This window comes from Sphaerodactylus townsendi, linkage group LG12 (assembly GCF_021028975.2).
Source record: "Sphaerodactylus townsendi isolate TG3544 linkage group LG12, MPM_Stown_v2.3, whole genome shotgun sequence".
Lineage (NCBI taxonomy): Eukaryota > Metazoa > Chordata > Lepidosauria > Squamata > Sphaerodactylidae > Sphaerodactylus > Sphaerodactylus townsendi.
Window position 1 is genome coordinate 38,605,025 of NC_059436.1, and position 12,443 is coordinate 38,617,467.

The 12,443-nt window shown below is 42.9% G+C and overlaps 2 protein-coding genes across 6 annotated transcripts in view; one reads left to right on the top strand and one right to left on the bottom strand.

Moving 5' to 3' along the window:
* Nucleotides 1-12,443, top strand: part of RALGPS1 (Ral GEF with PH domain and SH3 binding motif 1) — a 240,760-nt gene that overhangs the window by 110,034 nt on the left and 118,283 nt on the right. The gene's annotated exons all lie outside the window — the stretch shown is intronic.
* Nucleotides 1-12,443, bottom strand: part of ANGPTL2 (angiopoietin like 2) — a 35,456-nt gene that overhangs the window by 20,328 nt on the left and 2,685 nt on the right. Inside the window, exon 2 of the mRNA XM_048513569.1 lies at nt 979-1,824. Coding sequence (XP_048369526.1) covers nt 979-1,780 — 802 coding nt within the window. The 5' untranslated portion in view covers nt 1,781-1,824. The remainder of the gene's footprint in view (nt 1-978; nt 1,825-12,443) is intronic.

The window sequence follows — 12,443 nt, forward strand, 5'->3', positions numbered from 1 at the left end:
TTTATTCTCTACTTTGTCTTCTACAATTTTTTAAATATTAAACATGACCGAAAGGAATCTTGATGCAAAAAGTGCCCATATTCTTCACTAAAGAAATAGAGATTTGATAATATACATTTCCATACATTTAATCTGAATTATTCTTGCTGCAATGTGTGGGTTTGCACAGAATTTTGATTATTTTTTACACGGTATTGTGAAATTTGGGGTATAATGAAGAAGACTTACCAATGACCCTTAAGGTCTCTTTATATCCCAAGCTGAGGGTTATTAGAGCCTCTGTGGTTTCTCACATACTACTTGGATATGATGTGGGTTTGTGAGTGTGTGTCAATCTTACTTGAAGGTCATGTGATAATACTTGCTCTCAAGTTTTCCATTTTCAATTTTTTCTCTGTTGACTTGTATTATTCAATAAAGTATTATTGAATACTTTAACAATGGAGGCAGGTGGTGTTAGTCAAATTCAGGAACGGAATGTCTATATTTTTCACAATGTAGCATATATATAGACATGTGGCCTCTGGACTCAAGAGGACTCCACTTGTACAGAATGATGTAGTGATCCAATCTCCAAAATGATAAGTTGCTATAAACTGAGCAAGTATTTTAAGCTACACTAGGTTAACCGTATCCATTGGTTTAGTAAGAAAAGTCACATGCAAAGCATTAGTAGAAAATAGAACTGGTAACATGTTTTGTAAATAATATTGTCTGAATCATATTGAACAGATGATGTTCCTTCAAACCTTTAAAATGCAAAACCTACAACTGGCTGTTGTTGGTTTTTGGGTCGCGGGGCTGTGGTCTGGTAGTTTTTGCTTCTAACGTTTCAACCACGTCTGTGGCTGACTAATCCAGTTACCTTTTTGTTAAACTCCAGGATCTCATGATGGTTTCTGTACAAGGAAAAAAGTTCACTATTTGCTGTATCTTATTCAAGAGATGTCATGTCAGTATGTCAGGAAATCAACTTACCTGACGGCTTGTCAGTTGAGGTTGGAATGCTAGTAACTGGTGGCATGGTTGGGAGTGTAGGTGGAAGAGCCTTTAAATTCTGGTCACTCTGAATTTCATTATTAGATATTTGATTAATAATACGGTTAAAATTGGGAGGTTGGTAGACTCGGTTTGGCGTTTGTGGAGGTTGTGGGATTGGCTTGACGGATGGTGTTCTCTGGCAGTGCTCTTCTAGCTGTGCAATAATGATCGATTGGTTGTTGGCAATGGTGACTAGATGTTGATACTTGTGCTCCAAGTCCTTGTATTTGTTGGCAAGCTGCAGCATGTCAGCTGTTTGATTCAGTATCTTGTTTTCCAGTTGAGAAAGTTCTAGAGCGTTATCCCGTTTTCGGATAATTTCATGCAGCAGTTGCATGTAGAGTTGGGTAACGCGGGAGTTCATGTTTCGGCTCTCTTTTCGCAAGAGCTTCACTTCGTTTACAATTCCTCCGTCTACCTCCACCAACTGCTGCAGAGTTTCTATTTGCCTCTTTTGCTTAAGTAGTTCATTGTTCAGCAGTTCTATCTCCTGCTTATTTACCCTGTTTTCAAGTACAACCTCTGGTTCTTTTGAGTTAACACAGATGGCACCTGTCACTTTCTGTTGAGGTACAATGAAGGTGTAGGTACACTTGTCTTGAGCGTCACTTGAGCGCTTGTACCTGTTATTGTAAATGAATTCTTGTTCTTCTTCTGCATCTCTGCCTTCAAAATCTTGAGCCTTGGTGGCATGCATACCCAGCGCAGACATTAACAACAAGCAAATTGTAGCCTTCATGGTCCTTTGTTTCTGAATAGTTTTGTATAAATGAATCTTTGGACCTGTTTTAATGTAAAATAAATGAATAATAGTTAATAGCCAGTAAAATGTACAAGCAAGCAAAAACCAGTCTTGTTCTAAATGGGGAAAGTGCTGAATGGCAAGTAAACCTAATGTTACACTTTTTTAATTAGGTCAAAGCTAGGATGATTATCCATTGAGATGCGCTCAATGGTGGGGTCCAAATTATGTTACTCTAGTGACTTCCTGCACTGTATCTGAGGAAGCCCACAGCTCTTAGTGGCATACTGGTTTGCAATATGGCAAGAGTAGGCATGTTTATTAGCATGTTTGTGTGGGGTGAATAACAACTTCATTGCAGTGGCCAGGCAAATCTCCTTGACTGCAGAGGAGATAGAGCTCTGTGTGAAAATCTCTCTGGTGCTAATACATTCTAGATGAGTTCGGTATAATAGTAGCAGCTGGTATCCTACCAGTCTACTCAGCAAAGAATGAAGCTTCCCTTTAACTTAAGCGGCTCTTCCTCAAGTAGAAGAGCACTTCAGTTGGTGATGATACCTTAGGCTGGAGGGAGGCTTCACATTTTGCTGGGTGGGATATAAGCTCAAGTCTGTGTTCTAATGATTACATGGTAAGGTTCTCTGACTTTTCTGCCAAGGTACCAGATGGGTGGAGTGAACAGTGGGTGAAAGAAAGCAGCCTCATTTCTTGTTTTGTAGGAGGTTAAAGCAAACTCCTACTGTGCCTTCTGATCCAGTATTATTTATTGTTTATTTATTCCATTTATACCCCGCCCTACACCGAAGTCCCAGGGCGGCTTACATAATGGGGTTAAAAGCCCCATTAAAACAAGTATGAGAATGGTGAATCTTAAAATCACATCCTGTGCCCTGTCATCTCCTGAGATCTCTTCAGGAACAGCTGTCACTCTCTTTGGAACAATGGGCAGAAATGAAAGGGAAGGTTTTTAAGGCACTGTCTGTATTCTGTACTTTACCACAAAAGGTGCACCTCTCAACTTCATTTTTGTTAATTGTTCTTCTGCTGTATTGTCGAAGGCTTTCATGGCCGGAATCACTGAGGTGCTGTGTGGTTTCTGGGCTGTATGGCCGTGTTCTAGCAGCATTCTCTCCTGGCGTTTTTCCTGCATCTGTGGCTGGCATCTTTAGAGGATCTGAAGATGGATCTGTAGATCCTCTGAAGATGCCAGCCACAGATGCAGGTGAAACGTCAGGAGAGAATGCTGCTAAAAGGCGTGCCCATATTTCCAGGCTCCCACAACTTTTACCAGTGTTCCTCTGCTTTTTCTGCATGTTTTTGTCTTTTACATTTATTGAATAAATTCCATATTCTAATTTTCTGTTTTATGAGAAATTTGCTTCTATCATAGTATTTATGTTGTTCTTACCAGTGTTTGTTTTATATGGAAGACAACTATAAAGGCTAGTAGAAACAGACATTGTTTTGCACCAGGACTATTTTGATACGTTTCTCTATTTTCCAGAACCACTTTTAATATACAGAGGCTTAGCCTTAGTCCGTACATGAACTATACAGTCAGTTCCAGATTTCTGTTCTGTTTGCTCATTTTATTCTCAAGGAAAGACACATCAAGCATAGAGAGTTTAATTCCTTTTTCTCTGAACTGCATATTCAAATGTTTGGGGGGTGAAACGCCAATGTAGAGACAGCTCCCCAAACTGTTTCAGGATATCCCCAAAAGTCAGACTTGTTTATTTTAGTTTATCTGCTGTTTTGGGTGAGGTAACAATAGTTCTTAGAGAAAAAGGAAACGAAATAACAATGGACTACTCAAAACATCTGCTGGACAGAAATCAATGCGTGCTGAATCACAAAAGATGGAGTGTGTATGGGTATGTGTATATATGACAGTTTTACAACACTTCAGGACAGTACTTTGCCTCAGACTGTGAAATCTCTAGGGAAGGGAGGTATGGTATAATGTTCATGCCACACATCCTTTTCTCTGTAGGGAAGTATAGATATCTTGGATGCAGCACAAAAAGATTCCTTTGTCAATGGTAGAGGGAACTGGCCGCTATAAACCAGCCCTCTGTCTTAAAAGCAACATCACTCAAAATCTTGAAGAAATTGAAACATAAATTAAAACTCTCTTAGACAGTTTTAACTTGCATTCATGCAGCAAGGTCACCCTTGGTGACCCTGGCAGACTTCCAACCCTCATGATTTGCACAGTTGAACTGTTCTTTAAAATGTCTTCAGCATAGTAGGTGTAAAAAGATGAATAAAGATTTCTTGCTTCAATATCTGACTTTCAGGCTTTACAAATCTGTATTTGCCATGATTCGAACCCCTGCTTTCCCATAGAATCTCTCTTTGCTCCACTTTACAATGTTTCTTCAATGTAAGGGTGACAGTTATGGCAAAGAGTCACGTAATTGTTAAAAATAACCATTTTCTCACAAAAAGTCCTCCCACCAATGAGAAATGAACAGATCACTCGCATCAGGATCTCCAGAACATAAGAAATATGGGACAGGTATGTGGTTGGGCCAGCCTGAAATGTGTACTTTTTCTGCTGCTAAATTATACAGTACTTCACTTATTTTAAAATGTGTGTTTCACCTTGCTACTTGAGGGAGCTCAGAAGTAAAACAGTGGAATAAAATCACAAGACAACAGCGTGAAAACAAACTTTTTTTTTTACTGTGCTACCTACAGATTTACAGATGAGAAACTGATAAGCCCCCTTTTTGGCCACCAAATCACAGAAGAGGTATGGTGACCCCTAGGGGGGTTTTCAGAGCAAAAGACATTCAGAGGTGGTTTGCCATTGATGGCCTTCCAGTTATAGCCCTGATATTCTTCGGTGGTCTCCCAACCAAAGTTCCATCCTGCTGATGATGTTAGGCTAGCCTGGTCTATCTAGGTCAGGGCAGTTGGTCCCTAACTCAGGTGAAATTTCAACCACATCATTCAAGTCAGAGTCACCTCTACCTCCAAACTGTGCCAGCTCTGTTTTGAAACTTCCTTAATCTTAAAGGCCATTACGTACTCAGAATCTACAAGAGGAAGCCCAGTTCACACGAGTGTGTTCAATCTTGGATTTTACTCACTTTTCTCTCTTACGAACAGAGTCTTGGGCTCACGGGAATCTGTGGTAAAGCTCTCATTGACTCTGATATATTCCTTTCTTATCACCTAGTCTGGCTATTCAGGTGGTTGACAAAGAGTGAGAGGTAGTAATGGATCGGATTTTGTTTGCTGTTTCAACAGTTACTCAACTGATTGAGGGAGTACAGTTTGAAAATGTTCCTGTTATCTAATAAATGGAAAGAAAACAAAACTTCCCAATAAAAGATACTACATTCCCTCTCCCCAGTTCCTGATAATGAAAAGCAAACCCAGATATTTTCCTTGGCATTACAAGTGAAATGCAAAAGACTCACTGTGGGAATTATCTTGTTCTTTACCTTTTATATTAACTAAGGCCGTTTCCGCACGGGCAATGAATGGCGGCCTGGAGACGGTAAAAACGCCATCTCCAGGCCACCATTCGCACAGGGGGCGCAGCTGCATCTCAGCCGCGCTGCCCTCGCGCCGCCCACCCGTCGCGGAGCCGGCGTTTCCCCAGAGCGCTTGGAAGTGCTCTTTTTGGGGAAACGCCGCCTCGAAGCTTTGCGACGCCTCGCAGCTTTGCGACGCCTCCCCCACCCGGCACTTACCTTGTCCCCGGGCCTCCGGCGTGTCGCCGAGGCCTGGGGACAAGACCATACCCTGCGCGCTGGAGCGAAGCGGCGCGCAGGGCCAGGGGGCCGTGTCCCCAGGCCTCGGCGACGGGGACATGCCGGGTCGGCCGGGCGCCGGCGCTCCGCGGTGCCGGCTGCCCGGCTGTTTCCAGGACCATCCGTGCGGACGGTCCCAGCGTCGTCAGGTCGGCGTCGTAAACGCCGACCCGGCCGCTTCCGCCTTCGTGCGGAAACGGCCTAAGAATTTTGTACTCTGAATTAAGATATATTTTGTTCCTTTTTTTGTCACAAAAAGAATATCTGCAAAACTTGATGTCAGCATGGCGTTAAATAGATAGTTTACCTGTATTTTTGCTAGTGTCAGCATTACACTGTATTAACAGCACTGTCATAACAGTAATAGAATTTGCTCTTCAACAGGGTAAAAAAAATACTTTATCGCTAAATGCTAAAAATGGAAAATGAAGTGTTTTGGGATACTCCCCCACCATCTTTTTTTTTTTTTAGCTGAGAATAAAACAATAATATATTGTCAGAGATTTGTCTGTTCATATATCCACTACCCAGTAATGGCAAATTGGTATTTCATTAGACATTTTTATGATCACAATAAATTTTGCATCCCTGCAGTTGCAGAGTCTTGGAAATGGCAGGGGATGAACGATGTAATCTTTGACTCCTGTTGTTTATACAATTTAAAGACTCTACATTATTTTGAATTATATGGTTGAGGAAAATATTTTACGATTTGAACAAAGTATCTTCTGTGAGGCATGGGGGAAACATTTTTTAAAAGTGGTGTGTGACAGGATGTCACTGATATCTGGGAAATGAAAACTGAGGGCAATACTATAAGAAACCAATCCACTGCAGAAATTGTTGCTAGTGTATCTTTATTGGCACATATTCTCCTTAGCAGAACAGTAAGGAAACACTGACTTGGCTGACCTCATCTGTTTTGCTAATTCATATTGTAATTATTATATATTTAGTACTACAGCATATTGCAGTAGATAATGATTAAACTATGCAGCAAAAGGAAAACCTCACAGCCTTGACACAGTGTGAATTTGTTTTCGGTGCTCCAAACTGAAAGTCTGGTTGTGTGTTGGAGAAAACGTCACACACACACACACACACACACACACACACACACACTGTCCCCCAATGCTTGTAGAGTATCCTTATGATTTCCCCCTCGTTTTTACAAAAGGAATTTTTCAACACTTGAAGATGTGGGTAGTCCAGACTTCCTGGGGTGGCAGAAGGTAACATTTAACAGGAAATTGTATTGGGCTTTTGAGGGTAGCCAAAAAATACAACTGCTAAACTTGCTTGTGAGTGCAGCTATTTCTTTCTTACGCATTTTGTTTCAGCCAACTTCTCCCAGGTGAAAAGCACAGCTACCATTAATGTGTCCATGTAACGTCTTCTGGTGAACTGCTGTGTATTAACTTACTGTTGCCCTGCACTCGAGTTGTTAACTGCAGTTGCTGGGAAACAGCAGTTTGTTGACTCTGCAGGCATGCTTTTCTGTGTGGAAGGTGGTTGCGTAAGTGTCACAAGCGTTTATTGGAATGTACCCATGACGTCATCAGACCATTAGTACCTTCCCCTTTTATCTGTTTCATTTTCAGTTCCTTTTCTTTTGCTGCTTGGGGGCTGTTTCTCCCCATTTTCCACTCTTGGTCATATATCCTGACCATTTTCTTTTAAAACTTTGGAAAGGCAGTAAGGCTGCTTCACAGAAAGACAGCTAGCCTCCTTCTGATCTTGGTTTGCGTGTATTGAGAGCATATTGCATCATCTGGCTACTGCTCAAACAGCACCAAGCGACGGAAGGAATATCCCACCATCAGTGGGGAAGGGGTGATTGGCTCCTTTTTGCTCAGTGGCCGTTGCTGGTTTAGCACCGACCAGCATCCCATATGTTCCCCTCCTTGGACTTTGGAAGTGCATGCTGAGAATGGCCAGAAAGTGATGATATGTTTTGGTAGAAGAAATATTTTTTGGTAGAAGAAATGTTGCTGAGGGGTTGCTGAATCAGTTCATTGCAACCAAGGCAAAGTTAGTCTAGTGCTGTGGTGGCAAACCTATGGCACTCCAGATGTGCATGGACTACAATTCCCATCAGCCCCTGCCAGCATGGCCATGCTGGCAGGGGGGGCCTGATGAAATTATGATCCATACATCTGGAGTGCCATAAGTTACTCACCACCACGAGAGCCCTGAAATCGGAGGCTTAAAGTTTTACCATATTTATCATGACATAAGCCAGAGCCCACTTCATCCAAGGAAGTGTTAGAGATGGTGGTCTTGTGAAGTTCAAGACGTTTTCAAATTTTACCTTAGTCAACCTCAGTAAGTCAGGAAAGCTATTTGAACCTTCCCTTCTCACTGGACACAGTGTGTAACAGACTTCTCTCTGTGATACACCTCTGAAGGTGCCAGCCACAGATATAGGCGAAACGTTAGGAACAAGATCTACCAGACCATGGCCGCGTAGCCCTGAAAGCCCACAACAACCACTTCTCAAGTGTAAACAGATCAAAACCAAACACTTAGCCTAGCTGTGCCCACTTTTCCTACCGTGGTTTGGGCCCTAATCTTCGATCCCACTTGTGCTGCACACAATTCCATCATGTAGCCACGTTCCTCTAATTCTGATCTCTTCTGCTTTTCTCAAGACTAACGTCTCCGAGTGAGTCAGGACAAGCTGTACATCACAGGCCTACCTTGTAATTGACGAGGCACATTGCAAACAGAGCATGGGATTCCTGCCTCTTCTTCATGACCCAAGTCAAGAGGCATGTTGGAAGAGAGGTGAAAGCAGAACTCATGCTTTCCTTGGCAACTGCCAGTTGCTCCCTATGGACGTGTACCTCACACTTGGTTTAGGTTACAGCCACCAGGAAACCTTACAGCAGTGTTGCCTTTGGCTTTAACACTGCTGAAGAGAGATGTCTCATTATTAGGAAAACAAGTGGATCGTGACAAAATAGCTCTTAGAAGCTGCTGTTTTGGTAATGTTTAAATCAACTTTAAGTACAACTTTCGACAATACAGCTTTAAGTAGTTGATAGGGAAAGTAGCTGGAACTCTTAGGTCGGTGCTGGCCCTAATTTATTTCTCCAGGGTTCTTTTTAACAAGATCGAGATCTAACTCTTTCTATAACTACAATTGTGTGGTTAGAAATGCAAAACTGTGCCAGGGTAGGTAGCTGTCACATTAAGCAAGCAGCAGAGTCATAGCTAAGTGATACTGATTGGCTTGTCAGTCACATGCGGCTCTTCTGAGCATCATTCTCCAATGTGGAACCCACCCCATATTTCATCAAAGTGGATAAGGGCTGCTGAGGTTTGTTGTTGGCAGATGGTTACTATGATGAAGTAGGCACTATTGAAGGGACAGAAGAAGGAGGAGGAGAAGGAGGAGAATAGTTTGGATTTATATCCCATCTTTCTCTCCTGTGAGGAGACTCAAAGGGGCTTACAATCTCCTTGCCCTTCCACCCCCACAACAAACACCCTGTGAGGTAGGTGGGACTGAGAGAGCTCCGAAGAACTGTGACTAGCCCAAGGTCACCCAGCTGGCGTGTGTTGGAGTGCACAAGCTAATCTGGTTCACCAGATAAGCCTCCACAGCTCAAGTGGCAGAGCAGGGAATCAAACCCAGTTCTCCAGATTAGATTGCACCTTCTCTTAACCACTACACGACACTTGCTGTTACCTGAACGATAGGTAAGCTGTGAGCCATGAGTGAAACTAAAAGCCTGTCCTCTCTGACAACCCGTGCCTTTCACTGCAGCCTTTGCATTCTCATCCCAGCACCCAGGCAGCTGCCAAGAGGAGAGCAAGCTGGCAGCAGAGGAGAGAGGGTAAAATCACCCCCATAACAGCAACCCAAGAAAAGAGCAAATTGGCCATAGTGGGATAGTAGTGATTTTACTCCTGTTTCTCCAAGGGCCATTAGTTCTACTCTGGACCCCTTGGCAAACTTGTGTTGTTGCTTTGAGCTGCCTTGCATCATGCTGGGGAGAGAGTAAGTTGGTAGGGGTGGAAGTAAAGGATGCACACGAGCAGCAGTGGCGTAGGAGGTTAAGAGCTCATGTATCTAATCTGGAGGAACCGGGTTTGATTCCCAGCTCTGCCACTTGAGCTGTGGAGGCTTATCTGGGGAATTCAGATTAGCATGTGCACTCCCACACATGCCAGCTGGGTGACCTTGGGCTAGTCACAGCTTCTCGGAGCTCTCTCAGCCCCACCTACCTCACAGGGTGTTTGTTGTGAGGGGGGAAGGGCAAGGCGATTGTAAGCCCCTTTGAGTCTCCTACAGGACAGAAAGGGGGGGATATAAATCCAAACTCTTATTATTATTATTATTATTCTTTTCAGAGGGGTTTTGCAATGCTGCTGCCTGGCTCAAAGCAGACTTCTGCAGCAGGAAGCCTGAGCAGCCGTTAGTTCCGTCTGTGCCTTCTTGCTCCCTCTCTGTAGCCTGGCCAGCTTGCTGTTACTTGAGCTTCAAGCTTCATGCCAGGGAAAGACCAGAATGACACCCCGGGAAATAAAGGGCACACAGGTTTAACAGTGTCCATCTAAATCCAAGCCTTCCTGCTTAAGGTGACCAGACTACCTGTGATGAAGAGAGAGAGCCTTACATTCGCAGAGAAACACCGACCATTTAAAAGGTTATAGTTACCAATTTAGTATGACTAGCTGTATGCTATGTTAGTGTGTGTTTTGTGAGGCGGTACACAGAGCACACAGTAGTCATGTGACTCTTAGGCCCCTTCCGCACACGCGAAATAATGCGTTTTCAAACCACTTTCACAACTGTTTGCAAGTGGATTTTGCTATTCTGCACAGCTTCAAAGAGCAATGAAAGCAGTTTGAAAGTGAATTATTCTGCATGTGCGGAATGAGCCTTAGTTAATGGTAACTGTGAATGTGGCTCTCCACAAGTCATGGATTGAGAACTGCTGAATAAAGTGAAGCAGCCCCCCTCGTTAAGCTTCTGTCCTCTTGTGGTACATCACTTTTATTTTTGTTTTGGTAAAAGAATAAAAGTTACCAGCCAAGTTTCAGGAAGTGTTTACCTTAATTAAGATGGGTTGAAAGAAGACTTTTTTTGTTACTTGACCAGTGTATTCAAGGGGAGGGAAAGGGGAATCATGGCTTGCAGATTATCAGATGGGCAGTGGCTTAAACTGTGTCAGGAACCTGTCTAGTCAGAGACATGTGTTAGCTGTACTCTTAGTTCTTCTGTTGGCGTGAAAACAGTTGGATGCATCCATTCGGTGACATGTTTTCCATCTTCACTCCCGTTGCCAAGAAATAACGCATCATAAATGTATTGCTCATCATGTAGAATATAAAACTGTCATTCTTAATCATTCTGAGATATCAGTTCCGACTTGAAGGAGCCTGCTTTAGGAGCTGTTGTGGTTCAGCATATAGAATGTCGGGCTTGACTATGTAGGAATCAATATTGGATCAAATTGGGTGCCTTTTGGTAAGCCTCTATGAGCAGTTGATGTTTTTTTTAGGGAAGTTAGTGTCCAAGACATTTGTTTGTTTGGTTGTGGTGGGTTTTCCGGGCTGTGTGGCCGGAAAACAGGCAGCCGGAAAACCCACCACAATCAGTTGAATCCGGCTGTGAAAGCATTCGACAATACATTTGTTTGTTTGTTTATTTGTTTTGTTGGATTTATATCCCACTCTATCCCCACACTGGAGGACTTTTTGTAATGCGTAAGCTGGCCCCAAGTCTCAGCTTGGGCCACTTCACCAATAGATGACGCGAATGAAATTAGATAACTATTACATGGCCCAGGCTAGCACAATCCCGGAAGCTCAGCAGAGTTGACTTGCTAGTATTTGGATGGGAGACCACCAAAGAAGTCCAGGGTGTCTGTACAGTGTCAGGCAGTCGGAAAACAGCTCTGAAGGTCTCTTGCCTTACCATACGTCACCATACGTCACTATATGTCAGCTGCGATCTGACTGCAGTTTCTACCACCACATTACAACTCATCCTTAAGGGACGGAAGAGATCAGTTTCCTAGATCTTTCTTCAAATTGTTATTTTGTATATGACCAAACAAAAGGATAGTCAGGAGTTGCACAGCTCGTATTGGTTTGTACAAGAGTTACTCCAGCTGGACAACTGGACTTCATTAGATTTATCTGACGGTTTTTGTCCATAACAGCTCCCAGGCTGAATGGTGTACCAAAGACCATTTGGAGCAATTTTCATAAGCAGCAGAGTTTAATATCCAACTGGATGAGAAGTCATGAAAGGCCCAGTGTTCAGACATGTAGTATTTCTTCCTGAAAAAATAAACCTGGGTCTGTGTCCATATATTAACGTACCAGGTTGTGAAAGGTACTTTGGGGTATTCTTCCCTCTCAAAGGGTAAGGTGAGCCTCAAAAGCTGCAACGTATGTTTTCTATTTTGAAAATCCCCAAATTCCTCTGAAATTTCTCACAGTAGCAACAGCCAATTAGATTAGAACCCTAAAATCTTAGATGTTAATTGTAGTTACTTTCAAGTCGTGCTTGGTAATACACCCCCCCCCCCGCTTTATTTATTTAAAAATCATTATTTAATCCTATATATTTCTAGTTATGAAAAGTGCGTTTATCAGGAGTTTTTACCAGGGTGGAATATAGAAAATTCTGAATTGGACCATCTACATTTCTCAGTAGTATTCCATTCCATAGCACAAGGGCTCCATTCCCTGTGTAGAGATGGGATCTTCATGGTTCCAGTATTTGACCATGACGTCAAACACTTGAAAGTATTGTCTGCACAGTTCTGACCTCTAGCAGACTGCAGATACAACCAAGGCGCTACATTATCTTGTGGTGGTTCTTTATCCAGCATCTAGGAACCACAACTGAAGCAAAATGCCAAGCAGGTGCA